Source organism: Magallana gigas, chromosome 8 (genome assembly GCF_963853765.1).
Source record: "Magallana gigas chromosome 8, xbMagGiga1.1, whole genome shotgun sequence".
Classification (NCBI taxonomy): domain Eukaryota; kingdom Metazoa; phylum Mollusca; class Bivalvia; order Ostreida; family Ostreidae; genus Magallana; species Magallana gigas.
This window is the reverse complement of record NC_088860.1, coordinates 9828506-9847360: the sequence shown is the minus strand read 5'-3', so window position 1 is coordinate 9847360 and position 18855 is coordinate 9828506. Positions and strand designations below refer to the sequence as shown.

At 34.5% G+C, this 18855-nt stretch overlaps 4 protein-coding genes and 2 long non-coding RNA genes across 9 annotated transcripts; 3 read left to right on the top strand and 3 right to left on the bottom strand.

The window, feature by feature from the left end:
- Positions 1–628: 628 nt before the first annotated feature.
- LOC136270529 (uncharacterized) lies at positions 629–3257 on the top strand. The gene is made up of 4 exons (XM_066068287.1): positions 629–728; positions 1316–1486; positions 1786–2330; positions 2630–3257. The coding sequence occupies exons 2-4, from the start codon at positions 1329–1331 to the stop codon at positions 2941–2943; spliced, it is 1017 nt and encodes a 338-aa protein (XP_065924359.1). The 5' UTR covers positions 629–728; positions 1316–1328; the 3' UTR covers positions 2944–3257.
- On the bottom strand, positions 1144–1855 carry LOC136270530 (uncharacterized). Its single transcript, XR_010708283.1, has 2 exons — positions 1772–1855; positions 1144–1547 (listed from the first exon to the last, which is right to left on the bottom strand). It is a non-coding gene; the product is annotated as an uncharacterized lncRNA (long non-coding RNA).
- A 2610-nt stretch (positions 3258–5867) lies between the features above and the next one.
- Positions 5868–9035, top strand: LOC105346835 (uncharacterized). 2 transcript variants are annotated; one of them, XM_034473328.2, is made up of 4 exons: positions 5868–5965; positions 6553–6723; positions 7023–7567; positions 7806–9035. In XM_034473328.2, exons 2-4 carry the CDS (start codon positions 6566–6568, stop codon positions 8123–8125), a joined length of 1023 nt encoding a protein of 340 aa, XP_034329219.2. In that variant the 5' UTR covers positions 5868–5965; positions 6553–6565; the 3' UTR covers positions 8126–9035. The 2 variants fall into 2 exon arrangements, with proteins under 2 accessions (XP_034329219.2, XP_011453859.3); XM_011455557.4 differs by lacking the exon at positions 5868–5965 and having other exon boundaries at positions 6524–6723.
- Positions 6381–7150, bottom strand: LOC136270528 (uncharacterized). Its single transcript, XR_010708282.1, has 2 exons — positions 7009–7150; positions 6381–6784 (listed from the first exon to the last, which is right to left on the bottom strand). It is a non-coding gene; the product is annotated as an uncharacterized lncRNA (long non-coding RNA).
- Positions 9036–9722: 687 nt separating the features above from the next.
- LOC105346836 (small nuclear ribonucleoprotein G) lies at positions 9723–11637 on the bottom strand. The gene is made up of 4 exons (XM_011455560.4): positions 11514–11637; positions 10620–10642; positions 10258–10382; positions 9723–10003 (listed from the first exon to the last, which is right to left on the bottom strand). Exons 1-4 carry the CDS (start codon positions 11543–11545, stop codon positions 9950–9952), a joined length of 234 nt encoding a protein of 77 aa, XP_011453862.1. The 5' UTR covers positions 11546–11637; the 3' UTR covers positions 9723–9949.
- A 166-nt stretch (positions 11638–11803) lies between these two features.
- On the top strand, positions 11804–17737 carry LOC105346837 (nuclear transcription factor Y subunit alpha). Of its 3 annotated transcripts, none has more exons than XM_011455563.4 (7): positions 11804–11956; positions 14526–14700; positions 15188–15199; positions 15903–16179; positions 16515–16567; positions 16703–16822; positions 17052–17737. In XM_011455563.4, exons 1-7 carry the CDS (start codon positions 11952–11954, stop codon positions 17469–17471), a joined length of 1062 nt encoding a protein of 353 aa, XP_011453865.2. In that variant the 5' UTR covers positions 11804–11951; the 3' UTR covers positions 17472–17737. The 3 variants fall into 3 exon arrangements, with proteins under 3 accessions (XP_011453865.2, XP_011453866.2, XP_065924358.1); XM_066068286.1 differs by lacking the exon at positions 11804–11956 and adding an exon at positions 12404–12426; XM_011455564.4 differs by lacking the exon at positions 15188–15199.
- The last annotated feature ends 1118 nt before the right edge of the window (positions 17738–18855 follow it).

Genomic DNA, 18855 nt, shown 5'->3' with positions numbered 1-18855 from the left:
CCCAATACGTATTTTCTCTTGGTAAGTCAATTTTCTTTGAATTGAAACAAGATTTTAAACATATGGACAATTTCTTGTAAATAACTCAACTTATGGCTACAATTTATTTCAGTGAGTATATATTAACTAAGGACGTTTTTCTTGTTCTGTGTATTTAGTTTGTATATGATTTTATTTTTACATCACGTATCTTTAGGTACGTTTTTGATGAATGGCAAAATCCCCTCGTATACATTTAAATACGGATCATATCTGTGTCGTGACGTTTTTGAAAATCTTTAAGGCTTGGAGTATCAAATACAATCATGTAGATCTAGGTAGCGAGAAAATAAAAACCTGCCGCTGTTACAATCCATGCACATTAAAGAATTTTTTGGGAAGTACTTTTCAATCTGGATAAAAACATTCCTTAATACTATACTAGTATTGAGTTTCTTTGTATCAAAATAAGTTGACAACTGAAAACCAACCTGACATAATATATATATACGTAATAACTGATAGAATCTCGAATTTCCTGAAACATTTTGTGCACATGGTGGCGGATATTTGTTAAAATAAAGACGGACATCCCTCCTACGGTCCCAGGGCACGTCCTAGAGTCGTGCATCTGTTGTGACTGGTTGCATAACCTCTGTCTCGATAGTCTGGGGACTATATATTCTTGGAGTCACTGGAACTACATTGTAATCTGTGAAAGGCATATTTGGACTTACTTTATTTAATGAGTATGTTGTATACATCAAAATATTAACCGATCGTTTTGTTTGTTTGTTTGTTTGGAGCTGACAATATAACGTCATGGTGTAAAAATAGAGCACGTTAGGGTTGTTTCAGTTTTTTGGCGGTGATTTTGTAAGAAGCAAAACAATTTGAATACCAGTGTAATTCTCTAAATTTAACATTTTCATAAACGTTATAGCTATTCTAATATGTACTTTCTTAGATTTAAATGTTATATTATTTAATCAACAAAATCTATTTGAAAAAAAAAACGACTATAGTAACGGAAGGTTTTGTAAAGCGCAAATACAGTAATATTTCAAACTATTTATGTCCGTCAGCCTGCTTGTTAATACCTGATGTTTCATTTACTTTCTATGTCATATATAAGAAATTAATGAAAAAGAATCACCGAGAAGATTAAAATAAAATAAGTCTTTCATTTTGCCATATCTGTAGAGATACCATAAAATTGTACACCAAGTAAATTGCTTTACACAATGTATATTTAGTCGACTGTACACGTGGAAGATCAAGTTAAAGATGTTTTCTGTATTTCGTACTACAGTTGAGTTGTGTTCGCTTTTTGTAGGGAAATATAAGATATGAGGAGCGCAACCATTTGGATATTTGTCCTAATGGCTTTAGGTCCAAGTCTTATGGTCCTCTCCTCAGCTGGACTAACGAGGGAAGAGATCGTGCAGTTCAAGGCCACAGGGAAGTATGGTGCCTCGGTCGCCGTGTACGAGAGTGACAGTGCTGTGTAAGGGTTTCATGATTTCTTTTGAAGGCTATAATTACCTCGATCCTTATGAAGAAGTACCCTGTTTAAAGATAAAGGAAAGTTAAATGTCTAAATTTAAAGATTTTTTCTTGTTAGTTTATTGGCCAAAATTATTATATAGCACAGTTTAAGTCAGATCTTACGATTAGTTATATAATTTGTTGATCACCCAGATCCTTAACAATGGGCAATACGGTGTTTCCAAATAATATATTGATAAAGACTTGATAAATGTAATGCATAATGATACAGTGTATTAATTACCGTTTAATTCCTAGATTGTACATATCCGCCAGTGGTCTACCTGATCACGAAACGGAGAAAGTGAACCCCAATACCGCTACAGCCCAAAACTATAATGTGTCTATTCCAAAAGTTCCCGAAATAGTGTCCGTCCCTGGCTGTGTAGGATTAGGGATGATTGGGATCACAAGAACCGGTGTTGCCATCTACAATCCTCTGGCGGGAGATTTGTCTAACGCCGTAGAGGGGGCGTCTCCCGAAGTATTTGATAAATGTGATGGACATGCGAGTCCAGGTGGAGCTTATCACTATCACAAGATTCCCGAGAGCTGTATGTACAAGGGAGAAGTTGAAGAGTTCATTGTCGTGGCTTTAGATGGGTTTCCTATTTATGGACCGAGGGTAAGCGAGTCGCAGAATGTGACGGAATCAGAGCTGGACAAATGTCACGGGAAGGTTGTCAATGGGAGCTATAGGTATTATGTGACGGGTAAATTTCCGTATTATCTAGGATGTTTCAAAGGACGCGTGGTGAATCCAAACACAATGACACAGTATAACTGTTCCTCGAACAATACACGTAAGTTCATTTGATTAGCAAAGCGAAGTTTTCCAGCAGTAATCAGTTTTCAATCTATTGAATACATTGGTTTTAATTAAATTGGTCTGAAAAAAAACTTTTTGTAAAAATAATGAAAAAAATCTGACAGTGTATTGACACATTATTGTAAACTGCATTAACTTGTTTTTACAACATGTACATGCACGTGTGTTTCTTTGTAATCTAAAATAAAAGAACCTTTAAGTTATTACTAAGTCTGCACTTATTATTAAAGTTTCAAAACATTTGATGACGGTTCACTTCAAAATCGTTTACAGATTGGAATCTGGAGAATTATGGATACAGTTATTACCTCTGTCATTGTGAAAACTCCGGAATGGGGCCCGGGGGAGGGGGAGGCGGGGGTGGACCACGCCCAGAATGTGCCCCAGAAAATCCAAACCGTCCCCGAGACTGTCCACCGTGCCCTCGAGAGGGATGTCCCCCTTCCACGACGCCCACACCAACAACACCATTGAGGAATATCACTGGCGTTGAGGATGGGTCCAACGCAGCCGGTCACGTGGTACAAGAGATCGGAGTCATCGTGTTCTTCTTTCAAGTGGCATTTTTGGTACTTTTTACCAGATGATTAATCAGTCCAAAATGAATTAAGAGTTTTGTCGGTGTGTTCAGGAACAGTTGATATAACATGTTGTATACTTAATATATACGTGACTGTATGATTGTGATAACTGTTCAAGTGCAAAATCAATAGGATGTTATCTCAAATCATTTAGAAGTAAAAAACAGAAATTCGATCAAGCTGAATATGTAACGGAACAGTCCTATCAAAATGCTCGGTTTGTTCATTAATGTATCTTTTCTTTATAGCATGAGTTTATTTTACATGTATTTTCAATCAGTACCTAAACGGAAAATAAGCGTAATAAATCAACCAACATGCATGTTTTTTTCTTTGTGTTTTTAAATGTTCATGAAATGAACACAAAAGCATAATGTCATGATTTATTTTTGCAAAAATCATATAAGGTCTATGAACCAATGGTCATTTTTTATTCATACATTTTATTGACTTTGGTCTTGTGACATTTAGAATGGATCAGTGGGACAGCAGATGTAACCGTGTGTAAACGTGTAGCTTGATACAAATTGTATGTTGTTCCTCATTTCTCTTCATATTCACATTATGAATAGTTAATGAACGGCTAGGTAGTTCGTTAATGGCAAAACCACATCATGAATGGTCAGGATTCTTTACATTATTAGTGGATACAGAATCATAAGATGTTACAACACAGCAATAGAATTGTACGCGTATGAAAGTGTACATCATATCAAAACTGTAAAAGACTTCCTTAGATAATCAAACAAGATAGGACAATATTAATCGTGAAAATAAAATTTAACCCTTCAATTTCAAATTCAAATCAAAGGAATTTTAGTTTAAAATATGGGCTTGAAATCCTTAATTTGATAAAAAAAAAAAATTCCTGACAACATCAATGTACATGTAACTAACATTTTATTAAGATTCTTCGGAACAGGGACATTACGATACCTCTAGATTGGTTTATTTGAACATAACGTGAGGTAACTAAGGAAGCCTAAATTACTATACAATTCATGACAAAGTTTTCAATGTTGGCTCGTAAATTATTTTAATTCCTCTTGACAATAACTAACAGGACTTATATGTAACTTCTAAACTCTATAGCTAATTAGGAAAAGATACCGTAAAACAGATTATATTTCACACCCAATTAATTGATTTACAAATAATTTTACAAAGGAAAGAAGGTATATATTGTTTCCATGTGTTGTTGAGTTCTCTAAAACCTTAAAACTGGTTGGAAGCTGGGTTTTTTTATGAATATGTTTAGGAAAAAAAGGCACTATTATTTTGATATTATAAAGAATATGTATCAAAGAAAATAAATACACAGCTCTTTACATACGTTATGTTTCTTGGTGTTTTTGTTGGAGTTTTTTTTTGGTTGTTTTTTTCTTTATTTTTTTTGTTTTGTTGGTTTGTTTGTTTGTTTTTTATGACATTCCATCCATTTTTGCACTGGCAAACATCTGGGGTGTGCTCTAACTGTTCGCTTGTTATTTGACCTTAGGTTTTACTGCCCAAATCGTTGTATATATTTATTATTAATCTTAAAGGGTAGACTCGGTGATGAGCTATGCCTGTCAACCGTTACATTTGTTGTACGGTTAATTAGTGTTCCACTGCTTACTTCCTATTTTGCTATTGTTTCTGTGTATGTATATTTACTATACTCTATTATACATGGCTTGGAGTCTTTTTCATCTCCTCCTATTACTGTATTCTTATTCTTTTCGGTGAGTGTTATTTTCATTCCTTTAGGCATATCATCATGGGTCGACCATTATCCATGATCTAGGCACTATCTTGTCTTTACTGCTTTGTTTTTTGCCCATATCTTATGATGCTTCACCAGTATCTTAATATATTGTGCTGCACCCTTCCCCTCACCCCATTGTTCGTCGAATTAAGGTGTTCTTTTCTAGTTCTAAGTTTAGCAGTTTGTCGATCTTATATATTATTATAAACAATGAATTCAGAGATTCCACCAAGAAGGTTAGTGTACTAATATCTTGATTTTAAGAGATATCTTAAAAAAATTGGTTTGTGATGAGATATATTGGTTTTTGTTTATTGAAATCGTGTGTGCCCTTCTTTTTTCAAAGCACTATAGTATATAACGCAATCAAATCGGACCTCGCATGTTTTCTCAATCACTGGTTAGCGATAGGTCAACACAGGAATAAACATGCTAGTAAAAAAAAATGATAGTTATGCATACCGATGTATAACCTTGCACAAGTTAATTCCAAATTTAACATTTCGACGGGTATACGTAATGAAATTAATGTTTTGACCGATCAGAAGTCAGTCCCAATACGTATTTTCTCTTGGTAAGTCAATTTTCTTTGAATTGAAACAAGATTTTAAACATATGGACAATTTCTTGTAAATAACTCAACTTATGGCTACAATTTATTTCAGTGAGTATATATTAACTAAGGACGTTTTTCTTGTTCTGTGTATTTAGTTTGTATATGATTTTATTTTTACATCACGTATCTTTAGGTACGTTTTTGATGAATGGCAAAATCCCCTCGTATACATTTAAATACGGATCATATCTGTGTCGTGACGTTTTTGAAAATCTTTAAGGCTTGGAGTATCAAATACAATCATGTAGATCTAGGTAGCGAGAAAATAAAAACCTGCCGCTGTTACAATCCATGCACATTAAAGAATTTTTTGGGAAGTACTTTTCAATCTGGATAAAAACATTCCTTAATACTATACTAGTATTGAGTTTCTTTGTATCAAAATAAGTTGACAACTGAAAACCAACCTGACATAATATATATATACGTAATAACTGATAGAATCTCGAATTTCCTGAAACATTTTGTGCACATGGTGGCGGATATTTGTTAAAATAAAGACGGACATCCCTCCTACGGTCCCAGGGCACGTCCTAGAGTCGTGCATCTGTTGTGACTGGTTGCATAACCTCTGTCTCGATAGTCTGGGGACTATATATTCTTGGAGTCACTGGAACTACATTGTAATCTGTGAAAGGCATATTTGGACTTACTTTATTTAATGAGTATGTTGTATACATCAAAATATTAACCGATCGTTTTGTTTGTTTGTTTGTTTGGAGCTGACAATATAACGTCATGGTGTAAAAATAGAGCACGTTAGGGTTGTTTCAGTTTTTTGGCGGTGATTTTGTAAGAAGCAAAACAATTTGAATACCAGTGTAATTCTCTAAATTTAACATTTTCATAAACGTTATAGCTATTCTAATATGTACTTTCTTAGATTTAAATGTTATATTATTTAATCAACAAAATCTATTTGAAAAAAAAAACGACTATAGTAACGGAAGGTTTTGTAAAGCGCAAATACAGTAATATTTCAAACTATTTATGTCCGTCAGCCTGCTTGTTAATACCTGATGTTTCATTTACTTTCTATGTCATATATAAGAAATTAATGAAAAAGAATCACCGAGAAGATTAAAATAAAATAAGTCTTTCATTTTGCCATATCTGTAGAGATACCATAAAATTGTACACCAAGTAAATTGCTTTACACAATGTATATTTAGTCGACTGTACACGTGGAAGATCAAGTTAAAGATGTTTTCTGTATTTCGTACTACAGTTGAGTTGTGTTCGCTTTTTGTAGGGAAATATAAGATATGAGGAGCGCAACCATTTGGATATTTGTCCTAATGGCTTTAGGTCCAAGTCTTATGGTCCTCTCCTCAGCTGGACTAACGAGGGAAGAGATCGTGCAGTTCAAGGCCACAGGGAAGTATGGTGCCTCGGTCGCCGTGTACGAGAGTGACAGTGCTGTGTAAGGGTTTCATGATTTCTTTTGAAGGCTATAATTACCTCGATCCTTATGAAGAAGTACCCTGTTTAAAGATAAAGGAAAGTTAAATGTCTAAATTTAAAGATTTTTTCTTGTTAGTTTATTGGCCAAAATTATTATATAGCACAGTTTAAGTCAGATCTTACGATTAGTTATATAATTTGTTGATCACCCAGATCCTTAACAATGGGCAATACGGTGTTTCCAAATAATATATTGATAAAGACTTGATAAATGTAATGCATAATGATACAGTGTATTAATTACCGTTTAATTCCTAGATTGTACATATCCGCCAGTGGTCTACCTGATCACGAAACGGAGAAAGTGAACCCCAATACCGCTACAGCCAAGAACTATAACCTGTCCATTCCCAAAACTCCCGAAATAGTGCCCGTTCCGGGCTGTGTGGGATTAGGGATGATTGGGATCACAAGAACAGGTGTCGCCATCTACAATCCTCTGGCGGGAGATTTGTCTAACGCCGTAGAGGGGGCGTCTCCCGAAGTGTTTGATAAATGTGATGGACATGCGAGTCCAGATGGGGCTTATCACTATCACAAGATTCCCGAGAGCTGTATGTACAAGGGAGATGTTGAAGAGTTCATTGGTGTGGCTTTAGATGGGTTTCCTATTTATGGACCAAGGGTGAGCGAGTCGCAGAATGTGACGGAATCAGAGCTGGAAAAATGTCACGGGAAGGTTGTCAATGGGAGCTACAGGTATTATGTGACGGATAAATTTCCGTATTATCTAGGATGTTTCAAAGGACGCGTGGTGAATCCAAACACAATGACACAGTATAACTGTTCCTCGAACAATACACGTAAGTTCAAATACGCATCAATGCATTCTTTTGCAAAACTCAGCTCTCCAGCAGAAAGCATTCTTTAGTATTAAAATTTTTTACATCCTCTGATCATGAGTATTTTCTCCTTTGTTTCTTAAGCAAACCGATTGTGATTCATATCACTATGGATAATGACAAGGTTAATATCTACATGACTCAGTTCTAACCAGTTTATTACAATTTGATTTTAAATTTCCTTCACGTTCGTTTACAGATTGGAATCTGGAGAACTATGGATACAGTTATTACCTCTGTCATTGTGTAAACTCCGGAACGGGGTCCGGGGGAGGAGGTGGAGGCAGGCCACGCCCAGAGTGTGCCCCAGAAAACCCAAACCGTCCCCGTGACTGTCCACCGTGTCCTCGAGAGGGATGCCTTTCTCCCAAGACATCTACACCGAAAACATTCACGGGAAATATGACTGGTGTACAGGATGGGTCCAGCGCAGCCGCTCACGTGGTACTAGAAATCAACGTTCTTGTGGTTTTCTTTCAAATGACATTTTTGTACCTTTTACCAGGTGATCATTCATAATGAACAAAGAATTTTATCGATGCGTTAATGAACAGTTCATATGACTGTATCTCATGTGTTCATGATTACAGTTCAAGTGAAAAATCAATTGCATATAACCACAAAACTCACACTGAACAAAGAAGATTTCGACCATGAATATACATGTATAAAGGAACAGTCCTGTCAAAAAAGCATGGATCGTCCATGAGTATTTGGTTACGTTGAAACATATTAAGAGGAAATTTTTCCATCAGTACCTAAACGATATTTTTGCGTTAAGAAATTCAACCAACGTGCACGATTGTAACTACGAAAGCCTAATAGGCTTATTTTTAAAAATGTTTAAAAATATCTAATTCGTAATAACGATATGATTACTATAGTATCTCGTAATAACGAGTTGGTATCTCGTTTTAACGAGATACTAACCCCTTATAACGAGATATTTCTTATTTGTATTGTTGGGGATTTTTTGTGCTATTAATTTTGTAAATGAATAAGCATAGACATAGTATACCTAGGGAGTTAGAAGAGATGAAACTGATCAGAAATAGTCACAAACATTAGGAGACAGAGTGCCATGAATGTTTCATAATAAAAGCTATTACTTACTATGTACCTTTTAATATGCAGGATCCAGAGATATACCTACACGAACATACAATTTGAAATCATTCTCAAGGTGACCGTACGACAGTATAATTGTTACAATATAGACTATTGTGTCAAAATACTTTATGCATGAAGAATTCGACACGAGAGGTCGAACTTTGTGCTGTTAAATTAGCAATTCGTGTACCTCTGTACACGCTTAAAGTTATTTATAGAACAAGAGGGGTACTCTGTCTAGTTTAAGATGAATAAAAAGAATTGTATAAAAGATTAAGATAGTGATAAAATAGATGAATAAAATGGGACGTCATCTGTTTCTTGCCAATTTCATTATAATTGTTTTTCTCTCTCCTTGTAATTTAAGTACACATACATGGTTATGATGAGCCACTTTCAACATTGTGCAATTTATATATCCATGGTAAGGGGTACTAGTGTTAGGAATGGACTCAAATGATCAAATTATTATGCAATTTAAAAAAAAATTTAAACATTTAAATGTATATTACAATATATAAATAGCTTCTTTAAACCCTCAATGCTCATCCTAACCTTTGCAAGAATCCCAGTACCAAAGAGGGCATTAAACAAGATAACTGCAAATTGGCAATATGACCAGTCAAGCCCCCTCACCATCCCGACATGACCTCTGACCCTAGGGTCAAGAACTTCCGAAATCTGCCAAGAGACCTCCTTCATCAACGTACATGTACATGTAACTGTCCAGTAGTATTTAAGGTTTTTGAAGAAGCAATTCATTTTATGAACACTTGAAGTCTATCCTGAAAGGAGAAAGAAAGAAGGGAAGGAAATGCATGTAGGGTCATCAAACGTTTTTGACAAATTCGTTTTGACCTTGGTCATTGACCTTTAAATTAAAGAGTTCTTCTTGCAATATTCTTTGTACTGCATACTGACATTCTTCATATTGTCTTCTGGGCATGAGACAGAAAGATCATAATAATATACATCAATACCAGGCAGGTGTATGAAAAAGAAGCTCTATTATTCATCATTTTTTTAATATGAAAAAGAAAAAGTGACATATAATCAAAATGAGTTAAATGGTTTCAGTCTACATGTATATAACAACATAATTATTTCTCCATCAGACTGCGTCCTGCAAACATGAACACAATATCACACACAAATTCTCTCTCAAACATCCTCATCAATAAAATTGAAGTCCATTCTTCATTGCTGCCCATTTACTCCACTGACTTTTACGCTTCACCCAATCCGATCTAGAGCTTCCAGTAGTATGATGCTGTTACCACGGACCACCTATATAAGAAAAGGTAGAATGTGATAGCTAGTTCAAATGGATGAAAATGTATAACCTGAATGTGAAAGTTCATAGTTAATTGACACAACATCAGTCTTTGGTTTTGTTTTCCAACTGCTTGAATGTATTTACCGGTAACATGCATTGATAGCTTGTTGTTTTTAAATACATAATAAAAATCTAGCCCAAAAATTTATAAAAAAGAAATATTTAATGCCAATGCCTGTGTTTCCCATGAGTGTTAAAAACCTACCACCATTCCTATTTGATTTCTCTCTCCAAGTTTTGTTTCTTCTATACATTCATCAACAACCAAGTTCATGAAGGGGTCAAAACCTCGTAGAATTCCTTGGATTTGTCTGCCTCCATTTAGTTTCACTAAATAAAAGATATTAATGTCAGAGAAATCAACGTGTACATGAGAAATGACACATTTTGATTTGAAAAAATGATTTACAATATATACCAGTACTAAAATTAACATCATTTATTGACAATTATAGGGTACAAGATTTTTCTTATATCATAAATAGTATGATCAAAGGGTGAATATTATATATATAGGTTCTCAGGCAATTATATTTGTTAATTGACAACATGTTGATGCACACTTACAGTTTATTTTCTTTTCCATGTACCTGTAAAGAAAAAAAATTACTATTGAAACAATGTAGTATAATATACTAGTCCATATTATATATTCTAAATATTTCACACAAAAGTTATACAATCTTTAAACATTATATGCAACTTGACTGAAATTATCGATATCACCTCATAATACTTAAAAAGTGATTTCTTATTCCTCAAATAAAGCAATCAAAGTTATTTACACTAAACAAGATGTAACGCTTTTTTCACCCTCAATTGAAAAATATCAAAATCATGGTAGATTTTTTTTTTTAAAATCACTGAATTAATGGGGACCAGTGACAAGTGTTTAGGGATTCATCCTTAAACTTCAAATATTCTTGAAATAATGATTAGTGTAATAACAATTTTCTAATTGGATAAAACCATAGCAAAGAAAAGGATATATTTCAGCATTGTCTACTAAATAAAACAATGTGCCAATAATTAGCTGGAAGCGTTTTTAAAAGTATATAACGTTCTTTTATTAAGTTGATCAAGTGTATTTATTCACTCAAATTAATTCCTACTTCTAAACAGAGACATAAATATTGTTATGTTACCTATGTCTCTGTTCTAAACATAGAGCCTGTAAAGAATTCAACATTTCTTGTGAAAATAGACATTTGACACTGTTTCTAAGCTGTTTTGTCTCTCAAATAATAATTTAGAATTAACGATATGACAGGCTAGTTTCGATATATGACATGGTTATATAACAAGATAAAGACAGGTATCCAAAGGGGGATAGCTATTGATATTGTTTCCCAAAAACGCTTCAAGCGTCCACCTTACGTACGTGAATAAATGCATTATACTTCAGAATAACTTAAATATAATAAAATCTATGACAGCTGAATATTCAAAAATACTAATTACTTTTTCAACTCTGGTGGATGGGCTTTACTCATTGTGATATTCTACAGATTGTCGGTCCTATTTTCTCTTTTCTGAAAATGCCGGCAAATCGCTTTGTTTACGTTTCGTCTGTGTCATTTGAATGCTTATAATAAATTATAAAGAATTAGTCTGTAAAGGTCAGTATTGAACTCAGTGATTGATAAACTAATATAAACTATTATCAAAGTAATAAAGAAAGTAATATTTGTTCCAAATTCACCCTAATATCCTTAAAATACAATACAGCCAAACGAACGACCTATCTAGTAAAAATATCCACATCAATAAAATGTTTAAATAATACGTCACTGTTTTCTGTGCACAGTATTTAGCGCCATATTTGATAAATATAATCATTTTTATAGAGAACGGTTTTTCATTTAACTGTGCTCGGATTCTTTCATTAAGTTCCTATTGATGAAGTGAGTACCTAAACAAATGTGTTATATCCTCTAGAATCTTATTATGGTTTCATTAGCGTGTATTATGTTTCGGTTTATACCTACTTAAACGTTGCATAGTTTTATGTTTAAAACTGTCAGTTTGATTTATGTTCCTTTTTTTTTGAAACAGTAGTGACAAAATTTTATTATGACTGAATTCATAATTACCTGAATACAATCTTTGTAAGGAAAAAATATGCTCGATCTGTACATGGTCCCCAATCGAGTTTTATAGAGTGCTTTTAGATATTATAGTTTTACAATAATACATGTTTTTGAGGGGTTTTTTTAAGTAATAGTTTACCATCTTTTATGCACATTGTATTTAATAATAATTTCAATATGAAAGAGTCACATTATACATGTATTGAATGCTTATGAAGGCAACAAATGCTTTTTGGAGTCAGGACCTGAAGACACAAATTTTGTCCAAGGCTCAATATATAGGAGTAAGGACACAGCAACATGTACAGTCGTTTGACCAGTTCCGAATTTTGCCCAGTTCGGAATAGTTCAGAAGTTATAAAGCAAAAAATTATTAAATAAAAAATGGAGAAAAAAATCAATACCTTTAATATATAAAACAGGTGTTAATGCTTGATTGAATTCTGCAGTTGTTTCATTTTTTACGGTCATATATGTATTTGATATCGGTCTTAGATTAGTTGACTTTGTATTAAATCCAGGTCATTGCAACGCTAATTTGTGCATAAAATCGTCTGTTGGTGCCTGAAATTTCACTTGTAACAATTTTTTTTTTATCAAACGTAGGTTTAATATGTATTTTAACATACCCAAAAGCATACAGGATAAAAAATAAAATACATACGCAAGTGGATGCAGAATTTTATTGAGTCATCATTTTACGAGTTCCGAATACCTAATTTGTTTCCCTCTGTTTTAGAATTGAATGAAGGGGTGGATTAAAACAAATACTTCTGGAATTCATTAAATGTCTTTCTCAGTCTTGAATAAATCATATTGTATCATAATAATGATAAGTGGAGGTGCTGCGAGTGTATTGCGACAAGATGTTAGAAACCAGGCGAAATTATTGTTACGGGGATTTTGTCTGTCATTTCAGTGCAAATCAAACTATATTGTTAAGAAAATACCAATAACTGAGATGTTTGCACTTAATTTGTTATTCAACTGGTTCAATAAATGGTTTTAGGGCCGAAACTTTTTTATCTATTTTCCATATGTATAGAAACAGTTATGCTATTCGGAACTCATCGGCTTATTCGCAACTGGTAAAATGGCTTCCTGCGGAATTAATTACAATAAAATTTTAATTAAAAAAAATTAAATGCAGTAATATTGCATTAATATCAGCAGGGATATGGTGTATATAGGCCAATAAATCAGATCTGAAAAGAACACCCAGGAAAATTTTCAACACCGCCAAATCTGTACCCTATTTGGAACTGGTCAAACGACTGTACTTATACAGTCAAACTTCATTATCTGGAACTCGATGGGACTTTTTAAAAACTTCATGATATCAGAGTAATCAAGAAATTGAGGGTAAAATACTTTAAAAATAAGTGGTTGGGACTTATAATCACTTCGACATATCCACTGTATTCGAGATATCAGTGTTCAAGATATCGAAGTTCAACTGTATCCATTAAATCAAATGTTGCCTGAATACCAATCAACAACTGTTTTGTTACACCCTCCTATACCTTTCACTATAGGTGCAACTTCATGCAAGTACAATGTACTTTAACGTGTTTAAGTACCAACCAGCCCTTCATGTTGCACAACTCTTTAGCTATTTCCGTTCTGATGAGATCAAATAAATATAGCTCTGACCTAGCAGTCTAAAGTTGAACTGGCAGACAGGTCAACATTGACTTTGTTAAACTGGTTGACTTAACATTTTGTTAGAAAGAAATATATGCATGATTATACAGATAGAGAATTATATTCATCATTAACATTTACTATAACATATACAAATGGGTATACAGTCTTTGATTTATCTTGGCTGAGGTTTACCTTAAAAATTGGCTCAATATTTTGATTGTCACCTTTATTGAATCTTGAAGCACTCTCCTTAATCGGACATATCTTAAAATTAAGTCAACTTAAGTAATGTGTCTATTAAAAAGGGTATACATATTAAAATCCCTTATGGCAGCTCGAATATTATCGTTATTTCAAATATATAACAATTTTCTAAATGATACTCCTATACCTATCTTGCTAGTAACTGTATTCATTTTGATTCTGCATCCATTTAGGCTCAGTACGGTATGTTAAGGCTGTGAAATTATATTTGATGAATGATGAGACATCTCAGTACATGTATCCCCATTTTAACCAAGACAAGTTATGAAGGAGTCAAAGATTGTGGGTAGTATGTTTATAAAGGAAGGATTCAGTCCTAGAATAAAGTTCAAAAACTGGTAATTCTCAACAGAGATGAAGTAAGACCTAGTTGTAATTGAAATGTCTTATTTAGTCTTACACTTAACTAAATGCTTATTTAGAATGTATTAATAAATACAGATAAATTATATGTATATACTGTATATATTAGGTCGGAAATGTCGGAGAATGATACCTACACTGTATTTGACTCGGAGACACAACAACCCCTAACAGTGACCGTGGCGCCCGGAGGCGGGGATGAGACACATGGTACGATACAGTACATCACACAGGACGGTGTCCAAATACAGCAGATCACCCAGCCAGGTGGAGAAATAGTACAGGTAAAAAAAATTACACTAAATGTTTTGCATGGTTTTCTGATAAATCATTATCCCTTAGTTTGATTTGAATATTGCATATATGTAAAGTGGTCATCTTATCATGGTTTTGTTGAATCTAGTTTATTTGAAGAAAAACTTTTGTTTGGTTGCTTAGTTTTTGAAGCTTTTTAAAGATACCCTGCATACTTAGAGATAGTAAAACATTCTTATTATCACGATTATAGCATGTGAACTTATTTTGATTATTACCATTTATCTTTTATAAAGTAGAGATTTGGAACATTCTTCACGTGGTCACAAATACACATAAGAAATCTGTAAATAAGATTTATATTTTAAAATGGTGTCAACACAACAAGTACAAATCACACCCTTCCTCCCCCTACAAGGGTATTTATTGCTGAATAACAGAAAATAAAACCTTTGTAAAACACCCTTTGAATTTTTGAGTTGTTTATCCCCTTACTTTGCTCTTTTCATTTCACAGGAAGAGCCACAGGTATGAATGAGATTATTTTGCCCATTGGATGATAGGGAATGTTCAAAACTTCAAATAAATTCAAACTAATTAAACCTTCATTTTCATTGGTTGACTGGTAGCCCTTTGTTGACTGGTAGTCCTTTGCTTGTCGATCCTTATGTTTCCCTCCAGATAAAATGGGCTGAGGGGAAATACCTCTTTAAACACTTTTTCTTCAACAAAAAATGTTTGTGTTGGTAAAATTCTGAATAGATTTTTCATTTTCTTGATATCACTTTGACAATGCGTACAACCTGTTAAAAAACTTTATTTCATATCTAACCTAATCTATCGTGCATGTAACAATGTGTAATGTAAATGGTAAAATGCTGATAAAATTGTATTTCATTTATGGATCAAATGCATGAGGTTTGAACATCGTATTTTTTCTGAAAATGTTTTCGGTTTACTGTAATCTGACTTAATTTACATGGGATTATCTGTGAGGTTTTAGTTACCGTCATCATCAGGCGTCCGAGTATTTGTTGTAGTAAAAGGTCAACCAAACCTTTCAAAGTCTTTTGTATAAGAAGGTAACATAGTTGTATCATGAAAATTATACCCAATGAATAAGCTTGCAAGTTAATTGCAGAGTAAAGTTGTCACAAATAAAAGTTATTGAAAATTAGTGAATCCATCAAAAATTGACAGTTGAAAATTAATTTTCAATTCTATTTTTTAGGTTGCAGATGGAACTCTATCTAATTTACAAAACTTCACGAGTGTCTCACAAGCAACACCCATTGCATCAGGGGCAGGTCAGATCGTACAGACTTCAAACATAGTACAGCAGCCCAACAGCCTGATGGTGCAGGGCTCGCCTCAGGTCAGCACCAGTGCCCAGATGACCCCAGCCGTTGGTGTCCCGCAAATGTTGTTCCTGAACCAAGTGACTGTGAATGGACAGACTTCATTCGTGCTTGTGGACGCCAACAACAAACCGGTGCAGCTTCCTCAAGGTAAAGTTGCTGGATATACTAATGTTATACTTTGTAAATATACTTGAATTACACCGTGGTAAATATATATATAAACAAAAAGAGTGATTGAGGCTAATATTGTCAAAAGTACATACATAATTGAGAAGGAATGGGATCTGATTTGTGTACAATGATTTGATGAAATGTGTTAAATATGATGTGAATGAAGGCCAATGTGTTGTTTCATAAATCAATGAAATTAATTGTAACAATTAAACATTGTATTTTGACAAGGTGATGATTAATTAATCAATGAAATTAGTTGTATCGTTGAATTTGTCAATAGTTGATAATACATTTGTTTACTCTTTTAGGTATCCAAGTTATAAACTTACCAACACAACCTGCAAATCAACAAGTACCTGTAGTAAGTACAAATAATGTATATTTTTTTACTGTTTTTCATCAAAAGAATCTGTTGGATGATCAGTGGAAATATAATTAGTGTGTTATTGTTGACATGTGAGGTACTTGTTCATACATCGGCAATTTTTCCTTGCAGAATAACGATACTGGAGAGGAGCCACTGTATGTGAATGCAAAACAGTACCACCGGATTCTCAAACGGAGGCAAGCCCGGGCAAAATTAGAAGCCCTAGGAAGAATACCCAAAGAAAGACAGGTTCGGGCTTAAAAATGAAATCACTGGAACCACAGTGAAATATTCAAGTTGATAAAATATATGATGATGGAAAACGTAGATTTTTGTGGTTCATGTGAAAAAGCAGAGTAATTGATGAAAATTCAATATTGAGATAAAATTTTTATAAATGAAATACAGTATAAGGTATAAATGTAGATTATGCTTTATTTACAAAATAGTATAGTTTTATATTGATTTTATTTTTTAGAAATATTTGTATGAGTCTCGACACAGACATGCCTTGAACAGACAGAGGGGGTCAGGTGGAGTGTTTGTAAAGGGACCCAAGGACAGTGCTGGGGGTGGAGAAGGAGGGGCAGACAAGAAAAACGGGAGGGACAACACCTCCTCCCCAGCCCCCATTCACACCACTCACGTACCAATAGCCATTGCCCCCAGTTCAGCTCAGCCCCAAAGTTCAAACTTTAATATGTCGCAGCTCGCTGCCGGCAATATCCCCAGCGTTTCTCTGAGTGGCCTGCCAAGTAATATTGCACAGCAGCTTTCCTCAGGCCAAATCACCATCTCTACACCCTCCGGCATTCTCAATGTGAACAATATCAATAACTCAAATGGTGCCGAGACTGTGGACACAAAAGGAGACTTTATTACCTCCCTTGCAACGTGAATTTCTGTGAATTTGCTCTTTAGCTTTTTTCTGCCTGTGTAATCTGTTCATATCATTTGCATGTATGCCCTCTGGATACAGTTTTAGTTTCTTTCATTTTTCATATTTGTTTACAATATTTTTTACAACAATAGATGTATTGAAGTTTTGTGTTGTTTACAATAATCTTTTTGACTTGGAAAAAAGAAACATCTGTTTTGGACACGCATATGTGGTTATTTTTAAAATATGTTGTTCATAACTCATCATTAAATCTATTAAGCAAGCAGATATTGAAACAGATTTTTTTCTTGTTGGGAATTTATTAGTGGGAAATATCAGTTATTTTCTTGCTTTTTAAACAAGTTTAATATTTTACTTGCCCAAAACGACTAGGGTACCTGGGAAGTGAAATATCAGAATCGTTAAAAAAAGTCAGGAAAATGTGTGATATTTCCGACTAGGTGTGTAATCCTTTTATCACAGCCTATAGCCAGCGAGCACATGCAACTGCCAGTCACCCTTTTGATTGATAGTAAAAAAAAAAAATTTTTATTTCAAAATTTTATATAAGAAAAATATGTACATATATACCAAATAAATTGAAATGAAAGAGAGCTAATGTTTCCCGGGAATCGGTATCCCCGGTGGAATCCGCCCTCAGGTCCACGGTAATCCTCGACATCCCTAATGCCCACTGGGTGCGTCATCATTCGTAATGTACGCTGTTGCCCCGACCATTGTACTGCCCCCAATGTCGCAACATCTATGGACTTCCAGTCCTCAAAGCACCAAGCTTCAGACGTCACGTCGACTGGCTAGGCCTCGGGAAGTCCTCCACGACCGTCGATAAAACTCTATCGCCACATATTGCTAAACTGAGAAACCCCCGGTGGGAAACTGATTAGAGATTCAGTTACCAGGAACTCAAAATCTACTCCTCAATGAGCCTGTCAGACTGAGCCACACTTGGTACCTGGAAAAAGTGCGGTACCCCAGAGGTAATTTACACCCTTTATATAGCAACTAGTACAGGCACGTAGCATTAGGCCCCCCCCCCCCCCCCCACTTTTTCTCGCAGTAACTAATTTTTTTAAATTTACATTTAAAAAATTGAATTATCATGGAGTTGGCCCCCCCCCCCAACTTATTTTGGAGGATGTAAAAAATTGATATGAAAATAAGGAAATTAGGATTGAAATTGAAGTTATAAACTACGCCAGCCCGCCCCCCCCCCCCCCCGCCCCCCGCCGCCCCCCCCCCCCCCCCGGATTAGGATTTTGAAGATTTTGGAAACTTGGAAACGTCTTATTTCCCTTTTTTTCTTTTTCTTTTTTTTGCTTGTCAAGATTTTTTGGATGAGTCTGCCCCCCCTTTCAGAAACGATGCTACGTGCCTGCAGTAT